Source organism: Lepidochelys kempii, chromosome 24, assembly GCF_965140265.1.
Source record: "Lepidochelys kempii isolate rLepKem1 chromosome 24, rLepKem1.hap2, whole genome shotgun sequence".
Classification (NCBI taxonomy): domain Eukaryota; kingdom Metazoa; phylum Chordata; order Testudines; family Cheloniidae; genus Lepidochelys; species Lepidochelys kempii.
Window position 1 is genome coordinate 8,321,404 of NC_133279.1, and position 18,113 is coordinate 8,339,516.

Below are 18,113 nucleotides of genomic sequence, written 5' to 3' on the forward strand. Positions count from 1 at the left end.
CCCTGCTCTCTGTCCCCGGCTGGCTGATTCCCACTAGGGCCTAGAGCAACGGGAGATCCCTGCTCTAAATCAGGAGCTCCCATCTGCCCACAGCCCTGATTGGACACCCTGCACCCCAAACACTGTGTTAGAGGGCAGCAATGAGATGAAAAGATCAATGAAATTCCAGAAAGGAACCGTTCCAAGCCTGCTGGGCTGAGACTTCCATGGAGCTGGGGCAGGTCAGTGCCCAGCCTTCGCTTGACTCTCAGCGGGACCGGGGCAGGATTGTTTGACTATCCCTGCACACCGCGCTACGGACTTCCCTTGGCCGCAGGCTCAGTGTGAACGACCCTCGCTAGGGCACTGGAGCATGGCTTAGATTATGGGCACACTGCCGCTCTGCTTCGGGGAGGTCGCTTAGACCAGATTCCTGCTCTCCAAGAGCAGATCTTCCTCGGCGCGCCCAGCACAGAGCTATGCCTAGCTACAGGGCTGGAAGGAGGGCAGGGGACAGGCAGCCTGCGATTATTCCTCAAGGGGGAGTTTTCTATGGTCACATTTCTGCTGGAAGATGAGCTAGGGCTTCAGCCGGCCGCATAGGGAGACTGGTACGGAGAAGAGCTAAGTTGGGATGCGTATTATTCCAGGAGCCCCTTACCTGTGGGGACCCCTAGGACACCAGGCTAAGGAGGGGATTCTGCAGCACACAGTTGGGACACACCTGACCACCCACCGCACCCACTGCCTACCAGGCCTCCTTCTCCAGGGCTTTGACGCGATTCTGCAGCTGCTCGTTGAGTTCGTGCTGCTCCTCCAGCTCCCGCTGCGCTTTCTTCCTGGCACTTTCCAGGCGCTCGATCTCCTCCTCGGCCTCGTCCATCTGGCGCTTGAGCGCCTTGACGCGTAGGCTTAGCTGCGCGGGGCAGAGCAATGGGGGCGTAAGGGGAGGGGCATGTTGGCTTGTGGCGCTGGGAGGATGCCACCTAGATCCGGACACCCAGGGCAGTGCTGGAGGGACCTCACCCCCACCTCTACCCCTCTCCTCCTGCCCCAGGACGCTCCGGGCCTCTGCTAGCAGCAAGAGCCATTCACAGCCACAGCAGTGCCCTGGTGCTGAAGGAGGCCAGAGCAAGCCGGGAACCAGCCATGCTCAGCCCCCTCTGGAGGTTGCGAGCAGGATAAGAGCCTAGACACACTAGGACTCGCAGGGGCACATCCCACAGTCCTTAGCTCTGCGGCGAGCGGAGCTGCTCTAGATTCTTTCCCAGTGAATTGTGGGAGAACTTGTCTGGCCTTCTGGGCATAGGGGGGAATGTGGGGGGAATTGTGGGAAGGCAGTGGAGGTCTGTCAGCACTATCAGGCGTACAGCCTGCATCCTCATTTCGAAGTGGAACCTGAGCCCTCACCCGCACCCAGGCCGGCATGATCACCCTGACATCTGCTGGGAGAGCAATACAGCAATGCACAGACAATCCAAGAAGTTTCTGGAGAGTGTTGGGGACAACTTCCTGGTGCAAGTGCTGGAGGAACCAACTAGGGTCCGTCTTCCTCTTGACCTGCTGCTCACAAACAGGAAAGAATTGGTAGGGGAAGTAGAAGTGGGTGGCAACCAGGGCAGCAGTGACCCCGAGATGGTAGAGTTCAGGATCCTGACAAAAGGAGAGCAGCAGAATACGGACCCTGGACTTCAGAAAAGCAGACTGGAAAAGTCATGGAGCAGGTCTTCAAGGAATCCATTTTGAAGCACTTGGAGGAGAGGAAGGTGATCAGGAACAGTCAACATGGATTCACCAAGGACAAGCCATGCCTGACTAACCTGATTGCCTTCTATGATGAGATAACTGGCTGTGTGGCTATGAGGAAAACAGCGGATGTGATATATCTTTACTTTAGCAAAGCTTTTGATACGGTCTCCCACAGTATTCTTACCATCAAGTCAAAAAAGTATGGATTGGATGAATGGACTATACAGGTCGATTGTCAGGCTCAACGAGTAGTTGATCAATGGCTCGATGTCTAGTTAGCAGCTAGACATCAAGTGGAGTGCCACAGGGGTCTGTCCTGGGGCGGGTTTTGTTCAACATCTTCATTAATTATCTGGATGATGGGATGGATTGCACCCTCAGCAAGTCTGCGAATGACACTAAGCTGGGGGGAGAGGTAGATAGGCTGAAGGGAAGGGATAGGGTCCAGAGTGACCTACACAAATTGGAGGATTGGGCTAAAAGAAATCTGATGAGGTTCAACAACAACAAGTGCAGAGTCCTGAACTTAGGATGGAAGAATCCCAGGCACTGCTACAGGGTGGGGACCAACTGGCTAAGCAGCAGTTCCTGAGAAAAGGACCAGGGATTACGGTGGATGAGAAGCTGGATATGAGTCAGTCTTGTTGCCAAGAAGGCCAATGGCATATTGGGCTGCATTAGTAGGAGCATTGCCAGCAGATCCAGGGAAGTGATTATTCCCCTCTATTTGGCACTGGTGAGGCCACATCTGGAGCATTGCATCCAGTTTTGGGCCCCCCACTACAGAAGGGATGTGGACAAATTGGACAAAATCCAGTGGGGACAATGAAAATTATTAGGGGGCTGGGGCAGATGACTTATGAGGAGAGGCTGAGAGAACTGGGCTTATTTCAGTCTGCAGAAGAGAAGAGTGAGGGGGGATTTGATAGCAGCCTTCAACTACCTGAAAGGGGGTTCCAAAGAGGATGGAGCTCGGCTGTTCTCAGTGGTGGCAGATGACAGAACAAGGAGCAATGGTCTCAAGTTGCAGTGGGGAAGATCTAGGTTGGATATTAGGAAAGACTTTTTCACTAGGAGGGTGGTGAAGCACTGGAATGGGTTACCTAGGGTGGTGGTGGAATCTCCATCCTTAGAGGTTTTTAAGGCCTGCCTTGACAAAGCCCTGCCTGGGATGATTTAGTTGGTGTTGATCCTGCTTTGAGCAGGGGGTTGGACTAGATGACCTCACGAGGTCTCTTCAAGCTCTAATCTTCTAGGATTCTGAAGCACCAAACTTGGGTGAGAGGGTTTTGTGGGAGGGGGACCAGGGTCCACACCTGGCTAAGAGCCCAGGTGAGCTCTGCAGGGAAGAGAGACTTCTAGAGGGTTAAGAAGCATCCAGGACAGGAAGATTTTTTTGTTTGAGTATGGAGTCAGCTCCATGGACAGAAGTGAGGTTTGTGGGAGGGAAGGGGAGAAATAAAGATGCTCAGATACTGATCAGAATTCGTACAGTCTTCTAAGTTACCGTACATGGGCAGGCTCCCTCTGCACCATGGACAGATGCTATCCTATCTCCTTACACTCCTATAGATCCATCCGCACTCCACTGTGCCACATGCATCAGCCACAGCTTGAGGAAACCAGGCGTGATTAGGACTTTCTCCACAAGGAATCCGGGTGGAGAAGATGCAAACTACTGTCCTACCAGTGTATTGTGTGTGGAAGCTTCTGGCTCTGGGAACGCCACCCAAGACATGCTGTATGCAGGCAGATCTTGGCTAGTGGCTCAGTTTAGTCAGGCAACGAGAGGGGTGTTTTTGTTCCCTCATGTTTTGTTCTCAGTGAGCCACGGAGAGGCACTGTCAGTAGAACCTAAAGGATCTGCCCCCAACACCAAGAGAGCAGCTCAAGTAGGCCAAAGGGGGGAGCAGAGAACCGAAAACGAAGAGCAGGCTTGGGAGATATGATGGCAGACCAGCTGTAATTAGGCAAGATGGAGTGGCAACAGAGACCAGGAAGCTGAAGCGGATTCTTAAAATGCTTCTACAGGACTATTCTGCATGGGGTCTTCCCCCAAAACCCTGCCCCACATGCCCTAAAAGGACATGAGACGGGGAGACACCGAAATATTAGGCTGTAATCAGGATGGGGGGCGGGAGGGGCTTGATGAGGCAGAGAGAATGGGGTGGCTGCAGCTGGAAAGGGGGATGGCTCTTGCACCAAGAGGAGAAAGATGCTGCGTGAAGGAGCAGAGAGGAGATGTGTGGGAGATGAGCCAAGATCAGATCCGTGGGTCTGACCCATGGTTTCCATTGGTACCCAGATTGGATTGGCCAGTAGGAGAGATCAGCCCTGAATTGGAGCCAAATCACTGTCTGAAAGCGCATGTACAAACAAACACACATGTGTGTACACACACACACACACACACAGAGCTGATGTTCTAGAGTCTGTGCTATTCAGCAGCTGAGCTGGGATCAGCAGTGTAAAGGGTCTCACACACCCACCCACCCACCCCCCTACACCTCTCCGGCTGCACAGAGCCAACTTGGCTGAGATTTCCCCATTTGTCTGCCAAGCAGGTGCCAGAGGCTGTGGAAGCCATTTAAACAAATAAAAATTGGAAGACAAGAATGGAGGGATGAGAGTGATGCCCCAGGGCAGCTCCAAGAGTCAGAGTGTGTGGGGTGGTTGGGGGTGGGGGGAAGACAATATAATGTCATCTACACACCTGGTCCTTCTGGTCATTCACATGCTGCCTTTCGTCGTCGATCTGGATTGTCAGCTCCTTCACTTTCCTTTCCAGTTTGCGGTTTGAGGACACCAGGACATTCTTTTCCCTGAAAGCACATTGGGCACAGCTCAGCCGCTGCTCCGCTCAGACACACACAGGATCAGTTTACCTTATGGTGGCCCCCAGAAGCCCCTATTGAGACTGGAGCCCACTCTGGTGCTGGGTGCTGCACAGACAGCCCGTACCCCAGAGAGCTCACAGTCTGAACAGGGAAACTGAGACCCAGAGAGATAAAGCGCCTAGCTGCAGCTCACACAAGCAGTCAGAGACAGAGCTGAGATTTGAACCCAGAACCTCTGAGTCCCAGTGCAGCACCCTAACCACTAGGCCACCCCTTCCCTCTGCCCTTTGAGGGCAGCATGACTTGCGCCCACAATGACCTGGGATGAGCTACCTTCAAAAATTAGATTTGGCTCAAGAAAAATTACAAGGGTGCACGAGGATTTAGTTCTGGTTCAGGGTGCCAGGGTGACACGCCTGGAAGCAGACACCCTGTTTATCTACAACAGGGACAGCTCCAAGGCAGATAGTGCTGGGCACGCTTCCCCCAGATGCCACCAACAAGGTTATTACGCAATGCCAAGCACTACGTCAAGCCTATTGTGCACACAGGTCAGCGTCCAAGAGGGGTGGCTCTGACAATGCCAACCTGAGCTGGAGAAGAGTTGCCTGTGGATGGCTGAGTGTCTCAGTCCCCTTTTATACAGCAACGATCAGTGCCACACCTTCTGGATGATGTATTTTTCCACTGCATAACACTAGGCAGCAAACAATGAGCCAATTCAGCCATGTGAGTTACACCAATTAGGAATGCCTGTTTTTAAAACTCTAGTCTGAGATAGGGACACACCCCCTCTCCCCCTCCCCACCAGGCAGTCTTTAGAGACTTGTCTACGTGAGAGACATGCATTTCAGCGGTTATTTTAAACCAAATTCTGTTAAAACACTCGGATTTCAATGTATTTACATTTTAAATAAAAAACGTTCACATTGGGGAACGCTCAAACTGAAACCAGGGCATCCACATGGGGGTTGAAGCGGTTTAGCTAAAATCAGTTTAAAAATTGGTATTAACTGAGTGTGACCCACCGCATAGATGGTTTTCTTTTCACCATTTTTTTAAACCTGGCAACGGCTGCTCTTGCTGTGGAGAGCCCTGTAGCAGGGGCTGTCCGCACAGCTGGTTATTCTGCCTCGTGCCACTAGGGTAGTTCAAACCCAGCCAGAAGCACAGGTAAGTGAGGTACTGGCCCTCTCCTGCCAGCTAGGAGAAAGGCTTCTGATTCGATATGGCAGACAGCCTCCTCCACACCCGCATTGATCGGGAGTCAGTTCCAGGCTGCCACGCTTGGTACCAGACTGCTGCTGAACTCGCACGTGCCAGTTAAAGGGTTAACCGCACATTCTCGCGCCACTTTGCATGGGAATGTTGTTGACGCTAGATGATCATAATGGTCCCTTCTGACCTAAACATCTATGAATCTATGACACTTACGCAACCTCTGAGCTCTCCTGAAAGTGGTTACTACGAAATTAAGCCTGGGGAGGTGCCTGGGAGGCAGATCAGGCCGAGGTCTGTTTTGAAAAGGGGCGCGAGTGAGAGAAGTGGGGCTCAGGATGGAGAGGATTCTGGGCGTGAAGTCCGACAGAGCAACACCAGTATTACCGAATGAAACCCCTTCCTGAGGCTGCAAAGCAAGATCAGGGCACAGATGGGGCGAGAACCCATGCACTCCCCTGAAACTGCAGTTCTGTGCAAAGACCCTTGAGCTTTCTGGGTAGTGCATGTCGGGGTGGGGGTGGGTAAGCATTCCTATACACCAATACCAGCTCTGCTACAGACATCGGAGGAGTCACATGCCTGTTGCATGCCTCAGTTTCCCTATCTATAAACTGGGGGTGGCGATTCCCTCCCTCTCTGTGCAGAGGGGCCGAGACACTTATACTGGTAAAACTTTCCAGTGTAAACTAAGGCTGGCTGTCAGTTCAGGGATGAATTTTTACTGATACGGTTATACTGGTGCAACCCCTAGTGCGGACACAGTTATACCAGTATAGCTTATTCTCCTTTCCACAGAGGAACAGCTATCCTGGTCGAACTGCATCCGCTCTGGGGGGTGTGAAGGGAAGGGTTGTAGCTCTCTATACTGTTAGAGCGATATAACCTGTGTTTAGACAAGGGCTTAGCATTGAGTGCTTTGTGCTCTTCTGCCAGACGGGGCCAGGTCCAATTACTGTTTCCACATCTTTTACCTCTCTTCTGCCTGCAGCTTATCCTGCAGTTCCTGGATCCGCGACTCCAGCTGAGACAAACTGGCGCTCGGTTTCTGCAAGCCTTCCAAGCTGGCCAGTCGGCTTTTCAGGTCTTTGTTCTGATGGGAGAAATTACACCTGATTAGTCACCCAAGAAACCAACAGCCAGCAGCAGAGTGAGAAAGTTGGCCTTATAAACAAACAGAGAAAGAACGGAGCGTTATGTAAACCTCGGCAGTGAGTCACGCTCTGCGAAATCCCTTTCACAAATAGGAAGCTTAATGCGTAGGGTTATATAATGGCAATCATTTTTCCTGCATTAAAAATGTTCCCAACTGAGCGTAGTTTAAAGCTGTGTGTGGAATTCAAGCGCTCAAAACAGGTGAAGACAGTTCTCCCGCTCTGCAAAGCCAATGCTGTCAGAACATGCTGGCTGGGGATCACAGGCCAGGGAATAGCTTACATCTCCATTTAGGCTGTTCCTCCCAATGCTCCATCACAATCAGCAGGAAAAACCGCACACCTCCCCCACAGAATGGAGTTTACCTGCCCACAGTCCTGTACGGATACAGGTTTAGCAGCAAGCCAAAGCTCTCCTGGCGGGGACACAATCCAGTGCAGAACTCAGATATTAATGACCAGTGTATTTAATAGCTTCCTCAGCCCAAAGAGCTAAATTTGCCAGCTTCACCTCCTTCCCTAAGAGCCATCAGAGCTCCTCTAGCCTGCTCCACACGAAGTGACAGCAGAGACAACGCCAATATTAAACACGCCTCGGTAACTGGCAACGTCCAGGAGGGAGAAATAAGGCTGAAAACTTTTGAAGAATGAGCTTGATGCACTGCAGGGAACTTTGTGACTTTTTGCACTACCTGAAGTCAGCAGCTCAAGCCGAGTGTTGTGTTGTCCCTGTTAATTACATGCAGAGAACAAGAACAGCTTGAAGGATTTGCTTTTTTGAGCCAGCACACGCTTGTGTAGCAGAGCATTTGGCAACACAAGTTCGGGCAGGTAGCTGCTGCATGTTCACAGCAGTCCAGGCTGTAGTTTACCACCACGTTTTTTAAAGAACTTTGGAATTAAGAGCCTATCTACGAATTAAGGTGCATCGCGGCAGGGAAAGCTGTCCAGGAGGCATCGGCGCGATTTCGTCTTAAGTCGCCCGGTTCCTCTAAAGCACGGGTCAATGAGTTCTGGGGCTCCAAATGGATTTGAACCATGAGTCAGTTTGGGTCTGCAGATAGACCCTGAAGATGTGGGCCTTGTAGTAAGATGAAGCCCTGAAACATAAACCCTTACATCAGAGGCCCGGTATGAGGCCTGAGGCCTAAGGCCTGAACTAAAGTAATGGTCAAGACTTTGCTAATATAAAGCAAAGTTAAGCTGTGAGCCGGAGGCAGGCCCGGCTCACAGAAGCTGGCAAGGAAAGGGCTGATGTTGCAAAAATACACAAACCTACAAGGCACTGGATGCTAGAGAGATAAACATATGCTAGGACGGTACCAGAACACTCCGATACTTGCACATTCCACACAGATAACAAGGAACAGGTTGACTCATCCTAAAGACAAGGGCAAAAGAATACTATGATGGATAGAGTTGTTTTGTTCGAACCAACATGAACAAGGTGAGAGGCGGCACCTTACTGCATAGAGGGGTTGTACCTTGCTACGTAGAAGGGTTGCACCTCAATGCGTCAGGAGTGATGTGTAACTTGTTTGTACCCGTGTATCAGAATGCACCCCTGAGGGGCTGTCTTTGTCCGGCCTAGGGGGCAGTGGAGTGTCCCACCACGGACTAGCTGGTTCATTGTCGGGGGCTCATATTCGTACTATGTCCTGTAGTGTATGTGGGGAACCATTCCTGTGCTTCATTTGACAATAAACCTGGCCGGGTGTCTTGGTACCTTATTGGAGTCCGTGGTCATTGGGGATTCTCTTGGGGTCTGCTGTGTCAGCAATCTGCAGAGCCAGGGCAGCACACAGAGGGAACACACGCACGCAGCCGACTGTTATCAACATTGAACAGAGCAGAGCACCACACCAGTGACGTCTGACGGCAGACCTCAGGTCTGTGTTTCTGCCCAGCCCCACTGCCGATTGCCCCGGCATAAGACTGGTGGAGATGCTCTGTGCCACATCCCCCCTAGCGTGTCTAAGGAAGGAAGGAGCGAGGGCAAAGAACTCTGCCCTCCGGCTAGACGATGTTGCTACATGGGGCCCTGTTGCAGCCAAGGTGCATGTTAGAGCTGCCCTGGGTGCAGCTTTAGCTCCGGTAGCCTCAGTATCCAGAAGAGAGACAAAGCCACCGGCACCTCAGCCTCCACTCCAGCTCTGTGCCTAGCCAGGTCCCAGTCTCTGAACTCAAACCCCAAGAGTTTCTTGTGGATGGCAGGTGACAAGCCTCCCACCCCAAGCCCTCCCTCTCCCTGCCTTCAGGAACGGCTCCTGGCAGCGAGGTCAGCATTCCGGGATGGCAGGAGAGAGCTGCCTCTTGGACCCCAATAGCTCAGGGCCTCCCTTCTCCTGGAAAGGCAAAGGGCATCAGCCTGCCCATAGAGGCCCCATCTCCATATCTACAAAGGAGCCAGGAGACCTGAGAATATTGACTGCACGACAACCTGCAACAAGAGCTCGCTGCACCCTTGCAACCAGGTTAAGAACAAACCCCAACAGCTTAACGCTTGAGCTCTGTTGCAGGGTTCTAGGCAGCACTAACGAGATGCCCTGGCTCACAGCTGTGGGGGAGGCAGGGGCCTTGGGAGGGTCACAGTGCTGGACAAAACACAGCAGACAGTTATTCTCAGAGTTAAGGCAGGGCAGAGAGTTACACAGCTGCTCTCCGGCAGTCCCTTGTGGCACAGGCTCGTACAACACCTCCATGGATTGCTGCAGAGTTTGCTTCCACTGAAGGCCGTTTGGGGCACTGTATTACGCTGCAGCTGGGAGCGAGTCTCCTAGCTGGGCACACAGATAGTTTAGTGCTTTGGCTGTCTCAGAGATCTGCTTTGCTATCTAGGACTCCCCACCCTCCTTTCGCCGACAGTCCCTGCATTTCACCTATAAATTCCTCTTCCCCTTTAAGTTTCAGAGTAGCAGCCGTGTTAGTCTGTATCCACAAAAAGAAAAGGAGGACTTGTGGCACCTTAGAGACTAACAAATTTATTTGAGCATAAACTTTCATGAGCTACAGCTTCCCCTTTAAGAATTAGGCCAAGCCCAAGGTTCTCAGCCTCCCAGGGCACACAGCTAGCCTCACTCCCCTGCAGGCGGGGAGAGGTTTATGGGAGTTCCAGGGGATTAGAAAATCATGTCCATTAAGAGCTCCAAGGTGCAACACGCCTGGGCCCCCCCCCGAGCTGGGTGTGTGCAATAAACTGAAAATTAAGAGTGAAGATTAGAAGAGGAGACACCCCTTATTATCCTAGCCGCCTTTGGAATGCCACAGGAGGGATCGCAGAGCCGCTGGCAGGAGGCGCAACGATGCTGCCAGAAGAAATCCTGAGGATCTCCGACTCTGTCCCTGCTTGGAAAGGAGGTTAAACACTTCAGCCATTCGCAGCATTTTTCTGCTCATATTCCAGTAGCTCCCAGAGACACCAAACAGGGCCCACTGGAGCAGGGACTGTGTCGCATCTGGCATAGAGATCATAGAATCATAGACTATCAGGGTTGGAAGGGACCTCAGGAGGTCATCTAGTCCAACCCCCTGCTCAAAGCAGGACCAATCCCCAATTTTTGCCCTAGATCCCTAAATGGCCCCCTCAAGGATTGAACTCACAACCCTGGGTTTAGCAGGCCAATGCTCAAACCACTGAGCTACCCCTCCTGCCCCCAATCATACAGTCATACTTTGGGATGCAGATGAGAGAGGGGGAAGAGAGGACCGGGATACAGACTCTTCTTTGCATAGACAGGCTGGGACCACAGCGTATATTTATTGTTTCTATTATGGTAACATGGCCCCTGATCCTTGACTGGGGTTCCTTTTTGTGTTAGACGCTGGGCAGACGAGCAATACAGACAGACCATCCCTTCCGCAGAGAGCTTGAGACTGAGATATCGAGAATGACACAACAGGTCACAGATTGCAAGGCCAGAAGGGACCAGGGTGATCACTTAGTCTGACCTCCTGTATGACCCAGAGAACTGCCCCCAAATAATTCCCAGAGCAGAGCTTTTAGAAAAACATCCAGTCTTGATTCAAAAAGTTGTCAGTGATGGAGAATCCACCATGACCCTTGGTAAATTGTTCCAGTGGTTAGTTACCCACCTGTTAAAAATTTACACCTTATTTCCAGTCTGAACTTGTCTAGCTTCAACGTCCAGCCATTAGATCGTCTTAGACCTTTCTCTGCTAGACTGAAGAGCCCATTATTAAATATTTGTTCCCCATGTGGGTGTTTTAATCTAGCCACCCCTTAACCTCTTTGTTAAGTTACCTAGTTTGTGCTCTTTGAGTCTATCACTCTCAGGCAGGTTTTCTAATCCTTTAATCGTTCATGTGGCTCTTCTCTGACCCCTCTGCAATTTATCAGCATTCTCCTTGAACTGTGGGTGCCAGAACTGGACACAGGATTCCAGCAGGAGTCGCATCAGTGCCCCGTACAGAGGTAAAATAACCTCCCGACTCCCACCTGAGATTCCCCCATTTATGCCTCCCAGGACTGCATTAGCCCTTTGGCGACAGCATCACACCAGGAGTTCACACTCAGCTGGTCACCCACCACGACTCCCAGATCTTTTTCAGAGTCGCTGCTTCCCCCAGGTGGATGAAATGGACGCAACATGAGGATCAAACAACAGAACAAGCAGAGTTCAGCAGGTGTCCTGGCCTGACAGCACCAGACAGGAGGTGTCACTGCAGACGCAGGTTTTGAGGGTGCTAACGAGAGGTGACAGCTTTATGGGATGGGGGTGGGGGTGGCATGGGAGACTGTGAAATAGCGTAGAAGGGGTTGGGGGACTTTTGTTGATAAAGAAAAACAAGCGGGACCAGTAGAGTCGGTCTTGCATAGAAAAAGTATGCCGGTGATGAGCTAAGACCATCACATTGTGGGCAGTAGCAATGGGGCAGACCTATTGCTCCAGGTGACCCCACTCCCCACCTGGGGCAGCATTCTCTCCAGCCTAGTTTTAAAACTCCCAAGCAAAGGAGGCTTCCACCCCTCTCCTTTGGGGACCCTTCCACCGCCAGATAGATCTCTGGGTGAGGAAGCTTTTCCAGGATCAGAGCAAGATGATCAACCAAGTCACAAGAGCAAGCTGGTCTAAATACATTTTCTAGTGTTGTCACTTGCGGGAGGGGGCAGACTTGCAACCCCTTGACGTCTCGGCATTTGCAAGAAACCACAAGAGCAGCCATTAGCTACCCAAGCAGACAGCAGGGCTAGCTCCAGGAGAGGCAGAGCCGTGCAGCAGCACATCCCAAGCAGCACCGGCTGCCAGCATTGAAAGAGGTGTCCAAATCCCACATCCGATCACAGCCTTACCTGCCTCTCCAGGGAGATCTTGTCGCACTCCAGGTCCTGCCGGCTGGAGCGCTCCTGCAGCAGCTCTGCACGCAGCTGGTCAATCTGGAGGAAGGAAGGTAGGTTTTGTTTAGGGGTTATTTCTGGTCAGAATGGTGCGTCTTCTCTCAGCCAGTGGCAGTTCTCTCCCTGGCAGACGGCTAAGATTCCTGAGGTCATTCATGGATACAGCCAGTCAGAGGACTGGCGGGACAGTTCAGGAACTTCCGAGTTCTAATCTTGGCTATTACACACGTCCCGAGTCCCTTCCCCACGGTGTGCCTCAGTTTCCCCACTTGTAGCCTGCCTTTCCTGTGGAGGGCTGTAAGGATTAGAGGCAGCACTGCATTTCAAGGGGGGCTGTACGTTCCCAAAGCCAACAGAAGCTAGGCACAATTGGCATTTTTGGGGAAATCAAAGGCGCCAGGGCCGAATTCTCAGTTCAGCCCACGTCCCTCATGATCAATGGAGTCAAACCAGTGGCAGTCTGGAGTGGCTGGCCCATAAAACATGACAAGTAGCGGGCACTGTGGTTCCATTACATTAATGTGGGTTCCGTGGGAGCTGAAAGCGACTGTACGAAGATTCTAGTTCTCTGTAGAACAGCCAGGGGGCCTCCGCCAGTGCCAGGGCCCCTTTGTGCCAGGCGCTGTACGAAGTCCCCCCCTCAGAGTTCGGTCTGAGTAAGCAGGACAGAAGGCGTATCCCTGTTTTACAAACCGATACTAGAAGGCTGGGCTATCTAGATCAGCCACTAGAGGCCATGACATGGAAGACGTCAAACCCTCACCCATAGGCCCACCCTGCTTAAGCCACTGCTCCGTGCTAGGTCTTCAACTGAAACTTGCGGTCCTCAGGGGGATAAATCTTTGGTGGGTTGCAGGCCCGCATTGGCAACCGGCGGCAGGGACAGAACAAAGCATCATTAAAAAGGGAAACCATTCTCAGCTGCCATCCATTCCCCGTGGCTGGTGTGAGCACACGGCCGTGCATGCTGCTGCGACAGCTGGGTTCAGTGAGTTAGAGAAACCATGAATACCCAGGGACCTGGAAGAGATGCATGTAGAGCAGGGTGCAGCCCAGCTTGAGATCATGGCTTGGCAGAGTCCCTGATGCTGGTTAATTGCGTACGAGACACTGTGCAGAGGCTGCAGCACGTTTCATCCCTAGCGAGATTAGATCATTGTTTACTCAGCAGCCAGATCTTTTCTATTTTCTTAACGTTCGCCAAGGTCAGGCGCGAGACTTGCTGCCAGCCCCCTTCCAACAATGCCCTTCCCTTTGCCAGGCAGGGCGGAGGAGGATCAGTGTGGATAGCCGAACCAACGGGCGTTTTCGCTGACGTGAGCGGAGACCATGCGGGGATGTTCTACACTGCAGCTGGGAGGTTCGGACTCCTGTTGGCGCTCTACGAACAGCTGTGTGAACACTGCGGACTCTCTAGCCCCTGGGTCTGAGCTTGGAGGACTGGCCCGAACCTCTGCCACAACGTCCACACTGCTATTCTGAGTGCAGTGGCCATGCCCCGTTAGCACGAGTCTGTCCCAGCTGCAGTGTAGACTAAGGTTGCCAACTAGCTAATCACACAAACCCAAAATACCCTTGCCCCGCCCTTTCCTCAAGGCCACGCCCTGCACCACGCCTTCTCTGAGGCCCCACACCCCCACTCGCTTCATCCCCCCTCCCTCAGTTGCTCGCTCTCCCCCACCCTCACTCACTTTCACCGGGCTGGGGCCAAGGGGTTTGGAGTGTGGGAGGGGGCTCCGGGCGGGAGTTGGGGTGCAAGAGAGGGTTCAGGGTGCAGGCTCCAGCTGGGCGGCATTTACCTTGGGTGGCTCTTGGAAGCGATTGGCACATTTGGCTTCTAGGCTGTGGGGTGGCCAGGCAGCTCTGCACACTGCCCCTGCCTGCAGGCACCGCTCCGCAGCACCAATGGGTGGCGCTCAGGGCAGGGGCAGCACGTGGAGCCACCCATTGGCTGTTTCCGGGAGCCGCGCAGCACCAGGGCAGGTAGGGATCCTGCCTTAGCCCTGCTGTGCTGCTGACCGGACTTTGGCCTATTAAAATCTCCCAGATTGCCTTTAATAGTCACCAGGAGATTGAGGCATATTCTGGGAGACTCCCGGCCAATCCTGGAGGGTTGGCAACTCTAATGTAGACACACCCGAAAGACCTGGCAGGAGAAGTTAGGCTCTTACTGCTGTTGCACATGGATAAATTTTCTTAAGACATCAGTGGTCTGCAGGGCATTAGCAGTGCATCTCCCCTGCACCTACTGATGGATATTAGCCATGCCCTCACATGGCACAAGGTGCTGCACAGAACACAGAAGAAAAGAGTCCCTGCCCCGAAGATCTTACAATCCAGGTATTGCAACCCATTTCTGTGCCTCACTTTCCCAGTCTGAAAATGCAGAGCTCAGACTTTGACAGCACCCAGATTAGTAAATGTTAAGGCCAGTAGGGACCATTATGATCTAGTCCAGTGGTTCTCAAGATTTTGAACTGGTGACCCCTTTCACATAGCCAGCCTCTGAGTGTGACCCCCCTTACAAATTAAAAACACTTTTAAATATATTTGACACCATTATAAATGCAGGAGGCAAAGCGGTGTTTGGGGTGGAGGCTGACAGCTCGCAACCCGTCATGTAATAACCTCGTGATCCCCTGAGAGGTCCCAACCCCCAGTTTGAGAACCCCTGATCTAGTCTGATGTCGCACATGAACGCCGGCCAGAGAACTTCACCCAATGTACCAAGCTAGAGCAGACCTCTGAGAAAGGGATATCCAGTCTTAACTTAAGCTGCATGCGATGGAGAATTTAGGACCATTTAGTAACAGGTATGTAGAGTCTGAATAACTGGCTACTTGGAGAGTACACCAGGGTTGTACCTTGCTCTAAGAAGCACTGAGTCTAACAGGCAGGCAGTCCCCAAACTTTTTGCAACTTCTCCATAGACCACTAATGGCTTAGCACGACAGAATAGCTGGCTTGGGGCTGACAGCTGGCTTTCAGATTGTATGCGTCAGAAATTAGAGAACAGACAAAATAGAGACTGCAATTCAAAAATATGTTCCCTGCACAGCGCTTCCAGGTCTGGCTCTAATAAGAGTTAATAAGCCATAGATCAAAAGGAGAATTCTGTTCAGAAAATTTAAGAGCCAAGAAAACCATTCCACCTGTATGTAGCCTGTTCTCTCTGTGCCATTAAAATAATCACCTTGCAATTCAAAATGCCCTTGCAGCGTCCATAGGGTTCTGCAATTTGGATTCAGAAACCAGCAACATAGGTAGAGATGGGAGCATTCGAAGGCCACCACAGAAACGAGTTACAGCAGGAACCCATAATTCAAGCAGGATAATGGGAAGGGGACTTATGCCAGTGGCAGAGCAGTTTGCAAAATGCAGAAGAGCAGCATCTGGTGGCAGCTGGAGCTTCTCATGAGCTCTTTATTTTTAAGAGACTCCATCTCTTATGTTTTGTGCACATGTTAGAGGGTTTTGTTACTACAGGGATTCAAGCTACAAACGTGTTTTCAGAGCACTCTTAGGAGATGCTAAGATTGCTAGATGGAAAGCAATAGAGACCATGTCTGCAGGAGCTCAGAGGAGCTCCATCAACAGCCAACAGTCAGAACTAGTAGCATGTTTGTGAAGCAGGGAAGCCCTGCAAGAATGGGGAATATTTGCCTTAAGTCGTTGCTGTATTTGCCTATTTGGCAAGGATAGGAGGAGGCAGGGAAAGCAGAAAAATAAAAAAAAGCTCGCACTGAGCAAATATTTCTAGGAACAATCAAGAGGCAGTAGCTCCTAGTCAGAGGTTGCTTGAGAGGATGAAACTTAGTTTAGACATGAATCTACCCAGATTCTCCCACCACCCCCCCCCCCTCACCAGTTCTGCAGATGGAGAAGCTGAGGAAAAAGGCAGGGGAAGGGATTCGTTCATGATTGCACAGTGGATTCAGTCACAGAGCTAGGAAAAAGGATCCAGGACTCCTGATGCCTGGGTGTCCTAGCCACTGCATCACGGTGTCTGAACGGGACTAAAATAACAGCACCTATTGGGCATGGATAGCGCACTTGTATGTGTCCGTTGCAGTGAGGGAAGTTCTGCTTTAGTGCCCTTCGTGGAAGCAACTGACGCTACAGAGTGTCTACCTCAGTCACACGCCGACATGATGCTGGGGAACAGATTGGAGGAGAGAACCAAGAGCCAGACAGCTAAGCCCCGGTTCCTCTGGCAGGTCTGTCCACAGCAGAGAGCTTCCAGTAAGCAGTTACGGTAGCATCAGCAAGGCTAAGGGCTGCACTCTGCGCCCGGCGGGCTCCGTGCTGTGTTACAGGCTAGCTTGGAAAGGAACGCTGAACAATTATAAATGAGGATCAGCGTCATAGGGCACTGTATAGTTGCTGGAGCACCAGGGCTCCTGGGCAAGTCCCCACCTCTGTGCCTCAGTTTCCCCATCTGCAAAGGGAGGGGTTATTTGGTCATTGTTCATATTGCAGTAGCAGCAGCGAGGAGCCCCAGGCATGGCTCAGCACTCCACTGTGCTCGGAGCTGTACCGGACACAGAACGAAGCGATGGCCCCTGCTTCAGAGAGCTTACAACGCAGGGCACTTAGAAGCCAAGAAGTGTGGGCCCTGCTAGTCTGTCAGCCAACCTTATTGCACACCCCAGGGGCTCCTTGCATCCCTCCCTCTCCCCCAAACTCCCTTTTTGGCCCCCTCTTCCCCCCATATCAGGGGCCTCAGTCTCTCCCCCATTGCAGGGAAACTGTGCCCACCCTCCCCTTCCTCCCCACACCACGCCAGGTCTCCATTAACCTATTGGATGAAGCTGGGCTATGGTGTGGTTTTCAAACCCTTCCCTTTGGAGCACATTCCCCTACCTGGTCTCTGGTGCGGTTAATCCGGTCAGTCAACAGCTCCACCGTGTTCCTCTCCTCGTCCAGTTCCACCTCGAGGTGCTTGGATTTCTCCTGTGAGCAGAGCCCGGGTTATTCTAGCTTCAGATTCTGGGAAGGATGGGGGCGGGGGGTAGTGGTGAGCTGGAGCCAGTTCGCTGGAACTGGTTGTTAAACTTAGAAGCCCTTTTAGAACCGGTTCTAAAAGGGCTTCTAAGTTTAACAACTGGCCAAAAGTGGTGCCTTAGGTGCCAACTCCGTGGGGGCTCCGGGGCTGGAGCACCCACGGGGAAAATTTGGTGGGTGCAGCTCCCCTCCCAGCTCCCCTCCGCTCCGCCTCCACCCCTGAATTACACCCCTGCCCTGCTTCCCGCAAATCAGCTGTTCACGCGGGAAGCCTGGGAGGACTGAGAAGCAAGTAGTGGTTTTGCGCTAGGCCCAGGGAGACAGAGGCAGAGCGGAGGTGAGCTGGGGCAGGGGGGGAGTGAGGAGGAAACCGGTTGTTAAGATTTTGGCAGCTTATCACTGAGGGGAGGGGGTGTTTATGGGACACTACCACTCCCCACCCCAACCTTGGACCAGACAGAGGGCCATTCACACAGAGCGTTGCGGCACTCGCAGGAGTTATGGGCGCACTAAGACATCAGTGTGCTCAGAAATGGTGAAGCTAGGCAGTTAACCCCGAGAGTGCTGGAGTAAGGATAGGAACGTGATGGGGATTCAGTGGGAGAGCTCGGTAGGACCCCCAAGACCCTATTCCTGAAACGTGAGCCACATAAGTTGGTCCCCGGGCCTGTGCAGAGCCTCACTGCCTGCCACGGGGCTCTGAGAGCCTCAGGGGCGGCCCCTACAGAACAACCTGCAGGAAGGAGATTCCGAGCACCCTTTCCAGGAAGGGCTACTGATTTCAGGTGCCCAACAGGAGGCACCGTTGGTTGAATT

At 52.3% G+C, this 18,113-nt stretch overlaps 1 protein-coding gene and 1 long non-coding RNA gene across 9 annotated transcripts in view; one reads left to right on the forward strand and one right to left on the reverse strand.

Moving 5' to 3' along the window:
• LOC140902405 (uncharacterized) overlaps window positions 1-8,667 on the forward strand; it is a 50,959-nt gene extending 42,292 nt beyond the window's left edge. The window contains exon 2 of the long non-coding RNA XR_012156061.1: window positions 6,775-8,667. This is a non-coding gene — a long non-coding RNA (uncharacterized lncRNA). The remainder of the gene's footprint in view (window positions 1-6,774) is intronic.
• The window catches only part of CGN (cingulin), a 66,379-nt gene that overhangs the window by 4,824 nt on the left and 43,442 nt on the right, over window positions 1-18,113 (reverse strand). For 7 of the 8 annotated variants that reach the window (XM_073322423.1, XM_073322426.1, XM_073322424.1 and 4 more), the window contains 5 exons: window positions 17,157-17,246; window positions 12,249-12,332; window positions 6,758-6,876; window positions 4,442-4,550; window positions 732-895 (listed from right to left, as the gene is read on the reverse strand). In XM_073322423.1, coding sequence (XP_073178524.1) covers window positions 732-895; window positions 4,442-4,550; window positions 6,758-6,876; window positions 12,249-12,332; window positions 17,157-17,246 — 566 coding nt within the window. Of the gene's footprint in view, window positions 1-731; window positions 896-4,441; window positions 4,551-6,757; window positions 6,877-12,248; window positions 12,333-17,156; window positions 17,283-18,113 lie in introns of those variants that run through there. The other variant, XM_073322427.1, reaches the window with a different exon arrangement.